Source organism: Lottia gigantea, assembly GCF_000327385.1.
Source record: "Lottia gigantea unplaced genomic scaffold LOTGIsca_8, whole genome shotgun sequence".
Lineage (NCBI taxonomy): Eukaryota > Metazoa > Mollusca > Gastropoda > Lottiidae > Lottia > Lottia gigantea.
In genome coordinates, this window is record NW_008710662.1 from 3,453,087 (window position 1) to 3,473,705 (window position 20,619).

General features: G+C 31.2%; 3 protein-coding genes across 3 annotated transcripts; 2 read left to right on the top strand and 1 right to left on the bottom strand.

The window, feature by feature from the left end:
- Positions 1 to 1,239: 1,239 nt before the first annotated feature.
- Positions 1,240 to 5,513, top strand: LOTGIDRAFT_155482 (hypothetical protein; the record flags this gene model as incomplete). Its single annotated transcript, XM_009067035.1, has 7 exons — positions 1,240 to 1,286; positions 1,930 to 1,996; positions 2,281 to 2,308; positions 2,625 to 2,793; positions 3,687 to 3,822; positions 4,627 to 5,105; positions 5,435 to 5,513. The coding sequence occupies 7 exons, from the start codon at positions 1,240 to 1,242 to the stop codon at positions 5,511 to 5,513; spliced, it is 1,005 nt and encodes a 334-aa protein (XP_009065283.1).
- Positions 5,514 to 9,322: 3,809 nt separating this feature from the next.
- LOTGIDRAFT_80373 (hypothetical protein) lies at positions 9,323 to 9,496 on the top strand (the record flags this gene model as incomplete). Its single annotated transcript, XM_009066794.1, has 1 exon — positions 9,323 to 9,496. A coding segment is annotated over one exon (174 nt), but the record flags the coding sequence as incomplete, so codon positions are not given.
- Positions 9,497 to 18,396: 8,900 nt separating this feature from the next.
- LOTGIDRAFT_108364 (hypothetical protein) lies at positions 18,397 to 19,002 on the bottom strand (the record flags this gene model as incomplete). Its single annotated transcript, XM_009067036.1, has 1 exon — positions 18,397 to 19,002. The coding sequence occupies one exon, from the start codon at positions 19,000 to 19,002 to the stop codon at positions 18,397 to 18,399; it is 606 nt and encodes a 201-aa protein (XP_009065284.1).
- Positions 19,003 to 20,619: the final 1,617 nt, after the last annotated feature.

Sequence of the window (20,619 nt, forward strand, 5' to 3'; positions counted from 1 at the left end):
GAATGTTATGTACCTCATAATTAACATATTAAAGTGTATAACAGTACAATACAACTTATTCATTTGATTACACAGTCAATGGCAGTTTCAATATAAAACAATGAAAGTTAATCTTGACCTGTGGTAAATTGGAGTTTGTTTACAGACTCACTCCATTAATTAGAAAGAAATGTTACTTGTTTACAGTTCACATCAAATATGTTGTTAGTTCAGTTTGTTTTAAAGGAACCCTTAGGCAAAAATTTTTCAAATAGAGTTAATTTTATATTGGTATATTGTCTACTTAAAGGGATTGTGAAGAGGTTTTCTAAAAGAATTTAAGTATCAGGGATACTCATAGCTTCAATTTGCACCATTCCAATGTTCAATCAAACGTCTGGTTCCTGCAATTCCACTAAAACTGTGTGTTTGATGATGTCACTAATTGTATTGAGCCTTTTGTGATAAAGCATATTTTGTGATATTACTTGATCAATGGATTTTGTTTAAATAGGCACCTTAAGTCTCTGGAAACGACATTGACCAAAGCAGATATCATTTGAAACCATTTTGGTTTACAATATCCAAGGTCAGAAAAAAAAATGTGATTTTGTTAAATAAAATTTTATTGACAAATTTTTGTCTTTTTTTCTAACAAAGATATTTTCATTAACTTTCATGTTGCTTTTATGATAGGAAACATAGTGCTCCTAAGGCTTTGTTTACTCAGTTGAATGTAGCATTTCTTTATAGGACATGTCTATCTACTGGGCTTGGATGGTAGATGCTCTTTTAGGACAGACTCCAGAGAATGTTCATTAATAGCAATCTGATGTATAATTAACCCAGCTTGTTAGCCACTCTTAATTAGATAAGCACAATTAATTAATGAGCAATGAATAAAATGGGATAATCCCTTGGAAACTAATTAGTTAAGCAGTCTGATATAAACTTATAAATGAGTTTGATATGGAATTCAAGAAATAAAATAACTCACATTTATTGAGGGTTGTCTTTGTCAAACAAACAAACAGTCTAGGCTACTGGTCACATATAGTGTTTGTTTAAAATGTAACAAGGAATTAAGTTTGTCAAGAAGTGAGTGAAAGGTCTAGTGTATTAAGGTGTAGAGTGTAAACGAGTGGTCATCTATAGTGGACTGGTCAGAGATTTCATAATACATGTATAACAAAACTACTATTGTGTTATAAGACTGAGTGATTTGAGTGTTACAACTTGACATTTTGTTTCTTCATCGAGATGGAAAGTCGAACAAGGAAATTAAAATTTTTATTTCTCAATTGTTGGTAAGTTGGGTGTGGACAATATTTCATAGTACTTGTGTGTGGTATATTTATATTTTTAAGACATTCTAAAGTACCATAGAATGCAGACTTTTGATACAAATAATGATATGATGTATTTAAATGATTATAGTAATGTCTTCATTCAGAGTTCATATGGTGTCAAATCAGATTCATCCTATTCGGTGTTCGAAATTTTTTTATTGATTTGTCTTATGGAGGTTTTATTATATATATATATTTTTATTCAGTTGGAGATAGAGTAAAGATCATGACATTTCGCCGAGTCTTGAATATATGTGAATATTCTTCAAAAGTACTAGAAATGCACAAAAATCACATAATTTTTTCAACAATACCTCAAACTCAAATTTATTTCCTATTTCTATAGATGTCTTTACGATATATGGCTTTGTCTCCATAAAAGACGATTCATCTTTTTAACTTCCAAACGGGGATAATTCTGGACACACATAGATTTGAAAGCTCAAATTAAGACGGTGAGCTGTGAAACTATTATTGATTGGTTTAATTAAAAACATTCCCGTTTCAATTGGTAAAACGAATGGCCAACCTGTAAATACCTGCCTTTCACAAGTGACTATTGGTACTGATCATTTATATACTGTCTATTTTTTATTTTTAGGAAAAATGTTAACTTACAAGAAAAAAATTATAAATCAAGACAGATTGAAATGGGCAACCTAAAACAGGTAAATGATATGTTTCAATATTATGTTAGTTGAGTAAGACTTTTCATGAGGAGTTCAGGGTAACAAAAAGTCTAGTATAAAATTCTCAAAAACTGTAATTTCTACTTTATTGTCTTGTTAGTTGATAGGAAAGATATTACTAACATGATTTAGATTACTTTTCTCTCTTTATTTTTTAATTTGACATAGAAATTACTACTCTTTTTCTCTTTAGTACCCTTGTGCTCATTAGTTTTTAATAGAACCTAAGATATGAATATTAATTTTCTGTTGATTATTTGTAGGTGTCAGCATATGATAATAAAGCATTTGGTAAGTTTTTTATATATTTTAGAATAAATCATTTTTCAATCACTTTTTTTTGGTCATCGTATAAAATATCAATTTCAGAAATAGATCACTTAACATATCTATATTTCTATAATAGCATGTCAAAAACTCAGAAAAAAGTTGCAAAGTTAATAATTTTAGTTTTTGAATCATAGAGTTTATAGCTTATAGATTGAAGAATTACCTTGTGTTGTTTTCTTATTGGTATTTCATGTGTGAAAACAATACTAATTAAGAAACTGTAATCAGTTTATGTTATATTTATTTACTAATATGATTAGTATATTGTGTTTTGTAGAGAATGATAACCAAGTGCGTCATAAAGTAAATATTATTGATCCCAATACATACGCTATTAAATTAGAAGAGTTACGTCCCCATATAGAAACATTAATGACAGTATTAGGTGATGTTCGGACAAAATTACGTGCTATGGAAGAAACAGATCCTAGAGTTCCTACCTACAAGTAAGTTTAATTTTGGCAACTCTGAGCTAATTTTACAATGTTTAAAGTAACAAGAACTACCATTTAAAGACCTTTTCCAAAGGTTCTTGTCGTTTTTGAACCATTATGTATGAACATCAACTGAGCTCAGAAATTCAGTATTGAGAATAACTGGTGTATTTGAAAGATTGCTTCGCCTTTCTGATGTTTCTTGGAATGTAATATTTAAAAGATTGGTTTAAAAAAACCTAAAAAAAAAAGTTTTTATAGCAGATTAGAGATGTACGGAGCCCCTAAGGCGCAATTGTAAACATATTAATTTATTATTTCGTTTAAACGAAATAATTATTTCGTTTAAATGAAATATTTAATTCGTTTAAACGAAATAACATCATTTATTTCGTTTAAACGAAATAATTATTTCGTTTTAACGAAATACACTATGTTTATTTCGTTTAAACGAATTAATTTTTTCGTCTATTTCGTTTAAACGAAATAATAAACCCATCTTTTTATTTCGTTTAAACGAAATAATTATTTCGTTTTAACGAAATACACTATGTTTATTTCGTTTAAACGAATTAATTTTTTCGTCTATTTCGTTTAAACGAAATAATAAACCCATCTTTTTATTTCGTTTTAACGAAAAGATGATTAATTCGTTTAAACGAAATAATTAATTCGTTTAATCGAAATAATTATTTCGTTTTAACAAATAATAAATAAATATGTTTACAATTGCGCCTTAGGGGCTCCGTAGAGATGTGTGTTTTCCTATGGTTTCTTTGAAGTTATTCATTGGGTCAAAAAGTGTAAACATCTAGTTCTAACTTATCTATACAGTATTTAAAATTCTGTTTCCATTTAACAATTCTGTTGATTTTGTCTTAATTGTTATTTTTGTTATCTTGTAGAGGTGTGATACATCAGTTATGTAGAGTTTTAGTTTTATTACATAAAAAAGATTCTACTACTAGTATACCATCAGATGCCTTAGGTTTATTTGAATGGGCTCAACAGATGTTAGATGATCATAGAGCTCAAAATGAGGTAAGTAGTTGTAGAAAATGTAATAAACTGTAGGCAAATAGTAAATTCACAAATCAATATTCAATTGCTCAAAAAGGACATGTTCAAGTGAGTTTATAATGAAAGCGCTCTTGGTTTGAATTTTACATTTTCTGTTACCAAGCCTTAGACAGTCTCTTATGTATGTTAAGAAACTGCTCTGTAATGTCTCTGTATGTGATGAAATACAGTGTACTCTGTGATATTCGACATCTAAGTACTCGAACATTCTGCGTAATCCAACATCTTTTTTTGGTCCTGATTGATTTTCTTCTCATGTCAGTTTAAAAAAAACTCTGAGCCATCCGAATTACGACACTAATCAGTCGTCCTGATACTCTGTACAATTCAACATCTAGTCATCTTAATCACTTATCGTCAGTTAGATAATCACTTGTATTATTGATGTATTCAGACGTCAGTTAATAACTATCCATAATTTTGTTTGCTGTGGATGTGATATGGGTGGATTTAGTTAAAATATAATTTTTTCAGCCTGGTGGGCATATTATTACTGCATGTCACTTGTGCTGTTTCATGTTAGCTTTCACGTGCACATTATAACTAGAGAATTTAACTTGACAACATATACATTGTGATAAAGGACATATTTCATTTTACTAGATATAATATTGATTTCTTGAAAGTTTTAGGTCCTAAAGGATTATTCCTAAGGTTTAGGAAAAATCCTGAAATGAAAAGTGTTATGGTTTTTTTCTTGTTTAACTGAAGAAGAAATTCAGCAACATTATCATCTGTTTAACATATCGATCTGATATATTTTAGGATGAGAATTATACTAGTAGTAATAATGAAGCACCTATTAATAGAATCTCCTATATAGATGTTGATTTAGAGAGAACACCAGTATATGCTACACCACATAACCATACAACTTCTACGTCCAATCAGCTAGATACCCTAGATACATCTGGTTATTATAGTAGTGTACCGGTACCGTTAGATATGACCAATAATAACTATGCTACTATCAATAGAAGTACTGCTCATTCCAACAATAACAATAGAAACATTTACTCTAAAACTAATAATGTGAAAAAATTAGTGAACAATGTAAAAGGACGAGGAACTGTACCTCAAATGGGATATTTTTCTAATGGACGATATTATGATCCTAATCCAAATAAAGATGTGTATGCTCCTACAAGTTCTTATAGTGATAGAAGTACTGGTCCATTATCAACTTTTATAGCTGATAGACCCCATTCAACATCCCTATCTTTAAATGCTGATTCTGAAGAAGGGTAAGTAAAAATTTGATCACTGTTGAAATAGAGGTTGCAAAGTTCTTAAACTGGAAATGCATGATTTTATAGATACTGTGTATGATTTGCACAATTTTTAAACCAATTCTGATCAAAGATAAGACAAAATTTCTTACATAGGTAGGGTTTTTGAGTGTGTATTGCAATGTGAATACAAGATATTCTAAAATGAAGATTTCCTTTTAATTTGAGTTACCTCCCTTACACCATTTACCGTTGCTTGATTCCTTGATTCACTCTCAACATAAGAATTTAAACAAAGTTAAATTCTTTCATTGGATTATTGAGACATTTTAACTTTATTACAGGATTGATACAGAAGATGATGGTCAACTGGATGTATTTCCATTTGATCCTAAAGATGCTACAGAGCCAGTTGAAGTCTGAAGATAATGTGATATCAAGTGTCTACTTAAACTTGCTGTATTTTTATGTCTCATGTTAGTATATCTACAGATTATTTTTGTATCATTGTGATAATTACAATCCAATAGATACTTTTTCACAGTAATTTTCTGATATACATGAATAGTCTTATATTCTTCTCATAAACAAAGTAGATTGTTCTTGTTTATGATACACTTAAATAATCATAAACTTCATAATGCATCAGTAAAAATTTAAAGTGGTATTATTAATCCATTAATCTTACCTTTCTTTCATTACAAATCAACACTTACAACATATTTGTTATGTTACTATATCTTGACAAGGGAAGCTAGAATTGGACATTGAAAATGAACATGTTCACTAAGGATGCTAGAAATGAACTTTGAAAAGTCAACATGTTGACAAGGGAAGCTAGAAGTGAACATGTTGCCAAGGGAAGCAAGAACTGAATATTGAAAAGTGAAATCTAGAAGTGAACATTGAAAAATGAACATGTTGACAAGGGAAGCTAGGATTGAACATTAAAAAATGAACATGTTGACTAGGGAAACTAGATTTGAACATTGAATTATCATTTACATAGAATTTGCCTCATCTGCCTCATTGCCTTTCACAATCTGATTTAAAAAGTCTAAATGAAAAATAAACGCATTAATAGACAGTAATTTTAATACTTTCAACAATTTGTGCCTTTTATTTTAGATACATCTTGTGCCTTAGAAGGTATTAATTAGTATATCAATGTTAAAAAAAACATAATCTTTAATATGAGTATTTTATTTCAAGTAGATTTATATATTGTTAAAGTATATTTGCATGCTGGGTGTTGCAGTAAAAATTTACAAATTAAGAGATATATACAGCACTTATTTTAAATTAGGCTTAAGCATTCCTATTAGTTGTTAGTATGGTCCCATTTTTTAGTCCCGGATCCTGTAATTTAGAAGACCTTATTTGAATGTAGATATTACCATTTGGATGAAGCTATTTCTATTATGTAGAAAAGTTTGTATTTCTGTTAGTATCATGAGAATCAGTATCGGTTGTCATAATGACAGTGGTGGCCTCAGTCTCCAGATACTGGGATACTAAAAACAGGACAGATTGACTTGATAGGGGGACAACTTTTGAGGTTGAAGCGCCATGAACTCAAGCATCCCATGAAATGTCTGAGAGGTTCTCCACAATAAATTTGTTTTAAATTGGTGTAATTTTATACATATTTTAGGGCAAAAAACGTATGAAATTAATATTTTTAAATTTCTTAGAAATGAAGTAGAGAAGAAACAGGTGTGCAAATCATTTTTCTATTATTTCATTTTTCACTTGATATATGATGTAAAGTTTGTTGATTTATTCAGAACTCCAAGAAGCCTTACTATAAACCTCTCAACTTGCCTTTATATATAACACTTGCTCAAAGTGCAATTATCTAATAATCTGCTTTGTGCTCAACTGCTCAATATATAGGTTGTGTTCATTTCATATTATCATACTTTCCAATGTCTGAATAATCTTAATGTCTAACATTCCAATCATGTTATCATACATTACAATTTGTTTACCATCATATTATCATACATTACAATTTGTTTACCATCATATTATCATACATTACAAAATGTATACCATCATACCATAATACTTTCCAATGTCTATACCTGTCCATCACATAATCATACTTTCAAATGTCACAACCATCATATTATCATATATTTTAATGTTTATACCTGTTCATCACATAATCTTACGTTCCAATAATTATATTAAGACAACAGACAAACTTGATTACATATGAAACAGATTTGTTGGCAAAAACATAACTTTTAAATGATTAATTCTAATTAATTCTTACACCATAGGGATCACCAGTTGTATATGGTTGCGAATAATGTATGACCGCTATTCTTATTGGCAACCATGCGCAGCTGGTGATTGCTATGACAAAAGGCCCCAATTAAGAAGCTGAAGCACACCTAAATATAAACAAAATCATTATGTTTTTGGAGAGATACTTCTAGAATAATACAATTATTGTCTGAAGTTTTATTGCTTGGTTTTGCTTATTAGAAATGAGATTCAAATCATTAGTTATAAACAGTTATTCTTATTTATTTTTTAACTGAAATTAAATATCAAGCAGAATAGATATAATTCTGTGTAGAAAGGATTTGTGATAATGAGAAATATTATTAATTAATTAGTATTTACTGTTGATTATATCATTATTATTATAGGAAATAAATAACATATCAAATGTAATTTTTAGTTCAATAGCTAAACTTGTGGGTTGTGGAAACAAATTTACAAAAAAAATCTATTCATTTGTAAACATTTTAATATTGTCATTGTTTTTTGATGATGCTTTACTGGACTTTTTTCCAGTTTTGTTAATAAACTTACTATTAAAATAACATCTTTTTATTTTGGAGTTTGATTGGTGAGTTCAGGACGTACAGTGGTCTAAATCGAAAGGTTCGGGACTTTCTCGAAAGGTATACCCATACTGCGACGTCACCTTTCTCTTATCATGCTACACAATGTTCTTGAATCTTGACTCATGAAGAAGCGTCTTGTGCAATAAAATGAATAAACATTTCCCCGAGCTGTTAATTTAGTTAAAAATCTCAGTAGGAAATAGAAACATTAAATATTGATAAGATGTAATTATTGTGTTTAAATTGTTATCTCTATAAATTACAAACTATAATTAACTTAGAACATTGATTAGCCTCCAGATATTTCTATTAACTCCTTGTCAGCCAATGGAAAGAAATTTGAACTTAAAACCATCGATCTGAGAACTGTTTAGAATTCCACATTGATGAAGCAAACAGCTTACTTGTGACAAACTTTTGTTTTTCGAATTTGAATCCTCTTTATCAACTACCAACTTTATCAATTTTGTCTTTAAAAACATGCCATTGATAAATACGTTGACCAATACGCCAACAAATACCTTGAATAATATTATACCTATCTGCACCATATTTACTTTTTGGGATATGGCCTACTAGTGAGGAAAACACCAAACTTGGTGAAATGAGAGTACTTCATAACATAAAGTAGTTTGGAATTTTTTTATTCATTCATTCCTTCATTTCAGTTAAGTCATGGTGCAAAAAATAGAATCTAACGGTTCCAGCCTTGATTGAGAATCACTTGGAAAGACACTGGAAATATCGCGTAAACTTGGGTCCATTGGCAGTTTTCTATAGTAGGCAAACCAGTTATTCGTCAATATAATTCAAACAGAATTTCTTTTAAAATGTTCGTCCAACAATGCACCTTTAAAATATTCTGAAATAGCAATAGTCTTAAACAATTTGTTGATCAATAAGAACGATTAAGGCATGAATATTAAATTTACAGAAAATAAAAGACTATTCAGACGACATCATGAATAAAGTATGAGTTAATCTCCGCTTAGTCTTCCTATAAAAGCACAAGATTCCAACATTCACAGACAGTTACAGAGCTTGGATTAAGAGGTGATGACGTGGTATAGCTGACTTTATAGAACTTTCAATTCAATGTATCTTTAGAAAATCTGTGAATATCGTTCAAAGTGAACTGAAAAATATAAAGTGTGGACTTTATTATCGTAAGTAGTCCACGAAATACAGGGTTTATGCAGCATCTTGTATATTGTTGAAGATTTTAAAATGTTGCCTATTGGAAGCTGTATCGAGGACAATTTTCAAAATACTATGGAGTGCTTGATTAAAGACAAGACAAATTCTTGCTCAGATAAAAGTAAACATCGAAAAACAGTTTACAGACATATACCGCATTATCTGAAACCACCTCATCTTGTGGCCAAACGCAATGCGCGCGAAAGACGAAGAGTACAAGCTGTAAATTCGGCATTTACGAAATTACGAAAACACGTACCGTATGAAGCGCGCCATAAAAGATTATCCAAAGTGAAGACCCTTCAGTTGGCTATTGATTATATTCATGCATTACAAGATATTATTAGGGAACATGATGAAAAGTTGACGTACCAACTTAATAATAATAATAATTACACCAATAATAATAACAACATCTATAGAAATCAACAATCAACCTGGATAACACCATCCCCTCAACAACAGGTAAGACTAGCTTAATTGCTTGGTTTTTAATCTGTGTTCATGTTACTTGTTAACCTTCATTTTAAGAAAATTGAAGATTTCTCGAAATAATTTTAAATCTGTCTAAACTCTCAGCCTGTAGCACCAATACTACCTTTGTATAGGCACGAATTGCATATAAGTTCTGATACCAATATGTAGGCCTAATGACCTTTTCACATTCTCAGGAGCGCGGGCCTCAAATTTCAATGGTGTGTAAGTATGAGAGGGGTACAACCCCATATTGAAAATGCACAGAGACAGCAGAAGATGCGTTAACCTCGTCCTGATTTTACTTTTAGAAAAGTGATGGTTCATTACCATGACAAATTTGGTACTTTCGGTTTTGAATGATCGGGAATTGAACAGCCCTGGTATATTTTGTACGGCGAGATTACAATACAATAAAGTAACATAATTTAATGTTTTTGTTACAGCAGACGCCGGCAAGAAGATCTTGTTCCGGAGGAAATCTTCAGTCCACTGGTGATAGTTTTTATAATACACATTATTTACATTTTGATTCTTACAATACTAGATCCTTTACACATTAACAGAGACAATCTTAAGTAAGTGTTAAGATAAAAGATAATAAGAGAAATACCGAAAATTGTTGGTTAATTTTCATTCTTAAGATCCATTGAAACTGTTTCACCACCGAAGACTGCAGATCGGAAAATGTCTGGGCCCGAGTAGAAACGCCACTGCACTAGCGATATAAACCAGTGGTGTATCAGATAAACTATCCTACTATATTAGGTGATAATTTTATAGTATAATATTACATATACTGTCCATTATCAGTTTATACCTGACATAGATCATTTTTATAACCATCATCCTTGGTGGTCATGTTATCGCAAAAACCCACTCAGTTTCATTTCATCAGTGTACAAAGCATATTGTATGGCAAGGGAGATTTTTAAGAAATTGTGAAGAAACCTTGACGATTCTCTACAATTGTTCCATGCTTTAAAAGCGCCATTGATCCAATAATTTCAATTCCATAATAATTTTTCTCATTGTTACAATAGTGACATCTAAAAATCAATAGTAGAGCGATATAGAAGTATCAAAACAGAATCTGAAACATGTTGTTACTTAGAGTTTCAAGCTGTGCGATCTTCAACTCTGAGTAACAACATGTTACAGGCTCTGTTTTAATATTTCTATATTTCAATTCAATTCATTCGTTGGGAAAGTAGTGGAAGACATAGTCCACTATACTATGTGATGAATTGAATTGTTATGTTATCTGCTTTGGTATATACTAAAACTAAAAATGGAACTATAAAAGACTTATTTTTTAAATACATGTAGCTCAAACAAAATATATTCAGCACCAGATAAAAGAGTTGTGTCCCTTCAATTACAATATCTTGTTAGAACTTTAATGCTTAATCATTGTCTCCAAGCTGTTACAATTGTTGTACATTTTAAGAAACCTTTCAAATATCTTTTCCGCTCTGCAAAACTGTATTATAAAATTCCGATTTAGTTGAGACGATTCAGTTCCTTTAGCCTCAAAGACTTTAAGATTTCGTAATTTCTCACGGTTCAAAAATCAAAATGAAATTAAATTATTTCATTGTAATTAAGAGATTGCAATGGTCAAAAGATACATAACTGAGAAATAAATAAAAGACCATAGATAATAATTAAAGCTAGTTCGAATGAGTATAAGCGACTTCTGTCTGTAAATACCGTTACCGTAAATACTGTAAATGCCTAAAAGTTGTAATGCACCATTCAATTCGCAAATCGTACATACTCTAAATATGGTACGAGGACAAAATTATTTTTGGCATAGAACACTCTATGAAAACTGCTTTGTCTTGAGTATCTATTACTGATTTTTGGGGACAGTAGAGTTATGTATAAGCATATTCGAACCCTGTTTGTTACTACATCAAGCATAGCTACTCCAAGCATCTTAAAATCGGTGACCCACTAGCTATTGCGACTGTCCTTAACGATGATCTTGAAAAAATAATTGTTTGGACAAAGACGTGGCTGGTATTCTTTAACCCGCTGAATACTGAAACACTATAACACTGACTACTAACATAATCTAATATTACTAACACTATCTACTAACGTAATCTAGTATTACTAACACTGATTACTAACATAATTCAGTACTACTAACACTGAAATTAATCAATGTGCCAAAAAAAAAAGTTAATTTCATAAACATTTTGGTGTTACTATCCAAAAAGAAATTTTAGTGGGATAAGAATACAACTGCGATTTTAGCTAAAACTGCATGGAAAGGCTGTAAACTGTCCCAAACTGCAAACCATATTATTATATTCTTCATTTTTCTTGTCTATATTCGATACATATGACGTCATAATGTGATGGGTGCACTGCAAAACTAAAAGACATGTTAGAACAGGGGGTTTCAATCTGAGGATAATTTCGGGTTGGGAGTGAAATCGACTAAAGACCCTGAAAAGTATAATAGAAAGAAAAAGGTTGAAAACCCCTGTGTTAGAAAATCCCCAACTAAATGCATTCATATGTCATGAATACCAGCCACAGACTATTACGATACCACAAAACAAACTGTACGGTCACTCAAATATAGGCGATCGACTGTACCCCTATCCCTTTCATTTTAATGTGAATAAAATATTGTTTACAAAAAAAAAATTAAATCAAAATAAAGTTATGCACATAAGAAATAAATATGTCAACATAAAAGTTTTCTAAAATTTATTGTTGGTAGTAAAATATATCCTTTATTACACGAGAGACGCGTGTTGATGTAAATTTCCACACGAGTAATTCGCGTGGCTTAAATAAGACGATATCAAATTTTTGAACACTGTTATCATAATATCATATATTATATCATATATAATACCCACTAGTCGTCTGACTTACTTATACAAGATATATATATAAATATATAAACTTGGTTGACCCTAATGTCAATATGGTCTTAATCATCAATTAATCGGCAATTTTATTAGACAAATTTATCTTTGCTGCTTGGCAATTATTTGTATTTATTTATTTATATTTATTCATTATGCTTTGTATATATTGCATTTTTAAGCATAGATATTTAATAGCAATCACTCCCAATTAATTATGTTCATATTTTGTTATTGATTTGACAATTTTGTTAATTTGAATGAGTGCTAAACTTAATTAAATTAATTTACTTTGTATACTTTTAATAATTATTCATTACATGTTTATAATGCACTGTATAAGATGAAATAAATTTGATATATGAATATTTAATACACATCAATTTTCCTTTTTAATTTTTTACTATTACTTTTACCATAGTTAGTAATTTATTACTTTCGGGCTGATTATTTTCAATAATATAATTTATATTTTGACTGCATTTTTTAAGATTTGGGTTTTCTGAAGTTTCATTGACTGATTTTTTCCTTTTTTCAAATATATATTGTATGTGTTCTTATCTTACAAAAGTCTTATCTTAAATTATTAAATAAGTACTTTTAATTGATATTTTTTTAAATTACAAACTATTGAATTATTTTAGCCGATCTTGTAATTATTTATCTAGTCCTACTACTAGAATTCAATTTATTTTAATTTTCTTCGACAAAAAGGGCGTAGGATAGCTTAAATGTGTAGGATACGAAAAGTTATAAGATATGCGCGAAGAAAATTCCCACCTGCCAACATTTTTTATGGATATCTATTTACTTTTCAAATGCTTTTATATTGCAGACCAATCAAATAATTTGATAAATATCGTTTTAGATAAAGGGGTTTTAGATATTTAATAAACCAATACGACAAGATGAATGACGTATATTTCTGTAGCTCGTGGCTACACTAGAGTAACAGGTTGTTTTAAAAACATACTTCATTTACATACAGCTGCTCTCAAATCCTGGTTACGCCTTTTCAAAATTCCAACGTCTCTTTTTTTTAAATTTTGTGTATATTCAAGGTTGGTCATGAAGTGAAGTGTTATAAGATATTAATGACACACGGCAGACCCACTCAAACAAATGCACATTTTTTAACTTTTAAGACTTATGCAGACTGATGCATATTTAAGCAGTGTCTGTCTGCATATTACATACGTAGGCTGATAGCATATTGATGAGGAAAAAAACCGCAATCACTTATTGAGATAAGTCGTTTTAAACCAAAGCAACAATGTTCTCTGCACATAGGTTGCAGTTTGTTAATGATATTCATTTGTGAGTACTTACGGTATATCCCCAGTAATTACATAGTTGTTTGCTGTTCACTTTAAAGACATGCAACAATCATTCCTACTATAGAAGATAGTTCCCAGGCAAAATAAAGTACGCACACCTTCCGATTTCGAACAAAAATAGAGTTGTTTAGATTAAGACATCATCGCAATATTTTATCTGATCATTATTTCTAGCTCTGTGGCTTCGTATTCCAAAGAACAAGGGCAATAACTCACAATAAATATGTTCCTATTTTTTACATTGCTGAAACCTATTAATCATCAATAGAGGTACAAATTGATAATTTGCAGTTTGAAGAATAAGGGCAATAACTCAGATTGAGCGGGCCTTATTTGTCATATGCTGTGGATTTAAAAAGTGCATTCTTCAACTGAAAATTCATCAAGATTACGGTTTTAAAATGCTTTAATGTTGGCCGCGTTTTGTAAGAACAAGGGCAATAACACACATCGATTTTATTGAGTTTCGATAGAAACTTTATCCTCAATCCATTGTGACTTAAATTTTATATCTATGATAATGCAGTGTGCTATCGGGGTACATCTTACGCTAAAAACGACAGAAAAAGCGAAAGAAATAAGCAAGTTGTAATCAAATTGCTTTCTAGCCTTTTTACAACCAGAAAAACCATTCATGTTCCACCTGTAAATTATCCAACTTTTTATTAAGAAGATTATGAAAGAGAAGGTAATTGTTTTGCAGCATCATTATGTTAATATTAGGTGTTCTATTTACATTGTGGCATTTTATTGTCAAATGCCGTTTTTATAGTCAAAGACCTCATCTATTTACGCTGTTACAGATTTAAATAAGCAGATTACAGATGAAATAACATTTATAGTGTCAGCAACAGTGTGAAGACCAAATTGACAGTAAATACCATTTGCAACATTTCTCGAACAAAAGAGTAACCAAGCAGAAAACCAGAGGAAGCATACATACGTCACGTGATAGATCGACAGTTTTGGTAAATCTGACAATTGCCTAAGGGCTAGTAATATTGGTACGTACATGCGTCGTGTGCCGTCGAACAATTAAAAGAAGACGACACATTCAAGAATATCCAATGTATTAAACTTGAGGTACAGTTAGTAACACCTTTCTTTATCCTTGGTGGAAGTGTCTTTGTAAGGAATTTAATTAAAGTTTGATATGGCTTTATGAGTTGAAAGGAAAAGAAGATTTAGAAAGAAAACTGATAAAAAAAGGGGGTCGTCAGTCTGAAATGTTGTGTCAAAAAGAAAGCTTTAAGTTTGTATTATATTATATATGGTAAACGCGTGTCAATTAAAGCCGGCTATTATCTAATAAAAGTCGATGGTAGCTGATATTAGTACAAGTCAATGAAAATAAGATTGTATCATACACAAACAGAATTTTCAACAAATATTTAATGTCAGTGATCAAACAGTAACAAGCTTTCTTATCATATTTTATTACTAACTGTTTTTATATCAAATCTTTTATATGGTTACCACCAATTATCTTCAATATTATTTGCTGACACAAAACGATTTGCTTTCAGATATCAGTTAAGAAAGCATCAAAGCGAAATTCTCTGAAGTCAGCCTATTCAAGACCAGGTTACAAACCAATTATCACATTTAATATGTCTTTCTTATTGAATTAAGTACCTTACTGTGCATCTCAAGCGAATAAATATATTTGATGTGATAGAAATTGGTGCGATACTCACAATCATTTGCAAATTATTGCACAATATAACCGATTCCAGCAGATGCTTAATAAAGATTATTATGATCTTATTGTAGCTGCTAGGTGCAAGGAATCTGTTAGAATTGCACTACAAAAATGGTGAACTCTCCGTACCTCCATTGTCTTTGTACACTTTTTCTTGTACGATATTGTGCACATCAATATATAGAGGGCTCTGTAACAGCTTTGGAGGAAATATCCCTCGGTGGCCAATGATCAAGACAACCACCGTAACGACATCTGCTGTATCCGCAATTTTCTTCGTTTTTGTATCTGAAATTTATTCAAGGTACTTCCGACAATTTGTACGATAAGTAAAGTAAATGTTAAAAACAATTTTTGACTCAAACTTGCCTAAGGTGCAAAGATTATCATGTCAGGATATTTTGCTTATTTCGTTAATATCACAATAATTAAAATAATTCGTTAACATTACCATTACTAAAATTTTCGTTATTATTACAATAAATGACATATTTCCTAAACTTTACCAGAACAAAAAATCGTTAATCACCATAATTTCCGTTGATATATTATTTTATATTAATTAGCCAATAGAGAGAAAAATATTTGATACAAGTATGCACAAAGTGCGATAAAGTTAATATATGTTAAGTATATATATTTTGATTTCGTGATATTTCAAGTTTCTACTTTAGTTTCTTACATGGTTAAAATTTTATCAAATTAAAAAAAATCTTTCAGAAAGGCACATAGACAAAGACACCTGGATTATTCATATGATTGTGTGTCATGAAAATTCGATGTAACATTAGAAAATCATCACTATCTGTGATGTTATTCAAGTTTATCGATCATTAGTTTAAATTGTTAAACAGGACATTCCATTGTAGAAACGTTCAACATGAATAGCTAATGTAAACGATATTATAATATCAAATGGACACAAGTCTCGTCTATCTGTGATCTACACTATAAAATCTACCAGTCTTTATTTAAAAGCGTGCGACTTACATGATTTGCATACAGCTGGCTGGGGGTCGCGTGACTCAATAATACCGTTGATCCTTGCAATTTTTCAAGATAACAGCTTATATTTAAAGGAATCCATCCTCCTATTTCTTAGTTTTTATATAAATTATTTGGCTATGTTTATCAAGGAAATAAGGTGGCTCAAGGCCGGCACACACTTTTTCGTGCCAATTTTGTCTTCAGTGTTGACGGTGCTCTTACTTTCTTTTTGGAATGGGAGATCAAGACAGTGAGTTTATGGAAACTCCCATGTTCAAATGAGCACGTGATATGTACCTGGAATTCTATTGGTTGACGTAAGTAACGACAATTTTTTGGGAACGTCCGTACAGTTGCCGATAAGGCACGTCAGAAAGACTTTCGATCAAACATGCCAGATATCCTCCGATCACACCTGATCTTGTCGTAGGGCTGTCGTAGACAAACACACACTGGCCGACTCAAAAAATAGGTAAGTGCGCGCCAGCATTTAGGTGTTCCGAGAGGCATCCTCGCGAATGGTCTACATTATGAGTGTGGATATCATTCCTAAATGCAAATCACTCAGAAGCAAAAATCTGTTGATATACCAAAAATATATTTTAAATTTTAGCTAAGATCTTATTTATAAACCTACATTTTGTTGTACCATGTTTAATTGTTTATGATATAATTTGGTTATACTGCAATATGTATAATTTTTCAGCTCAGATCGACATTATCCGGCTATTTACTAGTGTTCCGCAGATGTTGTCAATTGCTTGCAGCCGTTGATTCTCGGAATTGCCAGTCGCAAAATCGACCCACTGACGAAATCAATAATTGTATATTGATGTTACTGTTAGTCTATTGAAAATCAATGTGGTCTACTATCAGTTATTATTACAAGAACGGATTCCTTTAAACTGTAAGCATGAGTGATTATATATGGCACTTGTACAGATTGGGGTTGATATTATGAAGAAAATATTGCCTTGAAATATTCACTGTAAGTGATTTAGTGGTTAATAGAAAATTAATTACTATTATGTACTATAATATTCATATAAAACTCTTGTTTTAGTCCACACCTGAATCTTTGAAATTTTTATTTATATTTTTTAGCTCTAGTTTCTATTGTACATCTTCAACAAAAAGCCGGATCTATGGCTCCGATGATATGTGATTGATGTTCATTTATACTAAATGCATTTTCATCTTCTTATATTAGAAGGCCGTGTAATATCCTTTAAAAAATCCGAGGACCTCACTAACGACTACAAACTGACAGTGCTGAACACTGTGTTCTGAAAAAAAATTTGGGTAAGTATACGGCACAATTATTACATATCCTTCAAGGAGTGCTAAACTGAAGATTCGTAGTTCAATTGCGGCATAAATCAATGTGTTTTCCACTGTTACAGAAGAGGGTCGGGGAATATCAGATATTTGAATGACTCAGTGTGATTCACGTTACAGATTCCACTACAGTTAGAAATGGAAAAAGTAGGCTAATACCATTTTCTTTTATAAGGGCACACTGCATCGCGTTACACATTACCATTTAGCCAAATAAGAATCAGAAAAGTAACCAATGTTGTTATAACCAAAGATGTGGACGCAATCGATGAAGCATTTGCAACTGAAGATTTCTGCATAAGAGGGGCTTTCGGTTTATTGTAAAAAATTTCTTTTGTCAATTGACCGGAGATAAGAGCTGATTTCGCCCGTCCAGGTAACGGACACTATTGGAAGTAGTGAATATTTTTTAAGGCAACAATTGTACTATTTTTTGATTAAGCCTAACATTACAAAAATATTTTTAGAATTAAAATACGACTTTAATAAAACACAATATAGAATTAAATGATTGTTTCACAAACAAATCAAAATTGACACCGCTGAGCAATATGGACGTGACACCACATACAAAGCAATATTGACACCGGAAACAGGGCCATATAGGCGGCGCATACAAAGGAATGTTGACACCATATACAGATCAATATTGGCAACGCATACAGCGCAATATTGGCACCGCATACAGAGCAATATTGGCACCATATAAGAACAATATTGACACCGTATACAGATCAATATTGGCACCGTATACAGAGTAATATTGATGTGACATCGTATATAGAGCAATATTGCCGTGACAGGGTAATATTGACACCACATACAGAGCAATATTGACACCGCAAACAGAGCAATATTGGCGGCGTATACAAAGCAATGTTGACACCATATACAGATCAATATTGGCAACGCACACAGAAAAATATTGGCACCGCATACAGAGCAATATTGGCACCAAATAAGAACAATATTGGCACCGTATTCAGAGCAATATAGGTGTGACATCGCATACAAAGCCATATTGACACTGCATACAGAGCAATATTGCCGTGACAGCACACACAGGGCAATATTGACACTGCATACAGAGCAATATTGATGTGACATCGTATACACAGCCATATTGACACCGCGTACAGAGCAATATTGGCGTGATTTCGCAAACAGGGCGATATTGACACCAAAAACAGAGCAAAATTGACATAACACCACATACAGAGCAATATTGACACTGCATACAGAGCAACGAGAAATCAAGATATAGTTAAAACTCTCCCACAAATTTCATTGCAATCGTTTGTCCTTTCCGTTTACAAGCATTACGTAAAAAATTGTTTTTGATAGGTCAAATAAATTTAATAGAGCAACCTTTCTATTTTCAAATTCTTCACTTGCCGTTGTTTCATATCTGCCTAGTCAGATCAAAATGACAATATACTGTATGAACATTGATAATACTATTCAATTTTATGTTTAAAGTTGTTAGAACATGTCGAACTTCATCCCAGCTGTCCAAAAATAAAAAAAAGTACAGAACTCTGATAATTTTGTCGTTTAAATTCTAAATTAATGTTATATTCATTTATAGTCAAGTAAAGTGCAATAAAATGAGAATTTAACATTATCGTGAATAAATCTGTTATGTAAACATTGAATATTATAAATTATGTTGACAAGCAATTGAATATTAAGATAAAATCAAACTTGAGACAGATAAAGATCTCTTATACAATTGAAAGGGAGGCACGAGACAATAAAAAATGTTCATTCTAATTTTTCTTAAAATTTAAATACACAAATTTACTTTTAAAAGATTATTGTATTGGCCACGAGCTAGTCGCGTGCCTATTGGACCAATAAGATTAGAGCTATATAAGTATATTTACCGTTGCCCAGGCGACAGTAAAACCTCTCTATAAAGAAGATTGTCAACGTCTTGACCTCAGGCTTTCAACATTTTGATGAAAAGTGAGGTAAATTTACATCACAGAGACCTGTCAAGTACTGACGCTACGACACAAATATAAGATAATTTAACATATTATCATACAGCTGACATGCTGACAATATATGTTTTAATCACGTGAACGAGATGACGCCATGTGCTTAAATAATATGCCTTACCCTTTATAATTCACAAATATGCAAATATGATATGAAATTAAAATATTGTATGCATGTTCCTTTGATGTGAACTATATTTAATGAAAGATTAGGTGCTTAACTAAAACGTGCATTCATACTTGTAAGAATCTCAGTATAAAATGATTCTTAACTCACACGTAATTGGCGTCCATGATTTTTTTTCTCGAGTGTGATACCCTCGGGTAAAGTGTGTTGAATTGACACATTAATTGGTACATGCAAGAATGAAGCGAAGCGTCTCCAATTGTTGCACCGTTAAGAAAACTTCATAGTTTATTCATACTGCATTACTTGTCTTTTCGCAACATCCATTATCCACAGAGCATTGCAAATAGTCTGGAAATAACAGAATTTATAAAGGCTTACACTAGGTTCTCTGTTATTTACAACTAAAAATTTCAACTACATTTTTCAAAGATATAAATCGCACCATTTTGATAGATTCTGTTAAACCCAATGGTTTATATTGGTATTGCTTGCTTTGCTTCTGGTGTGTCTTGATACAAATTTTCATTTAATTGTTTAGTGGGTAAATTGTCCACCTCTTCTTCATATATAGACACAGCTTTATGGAACAACAATCACTGGTTAAAG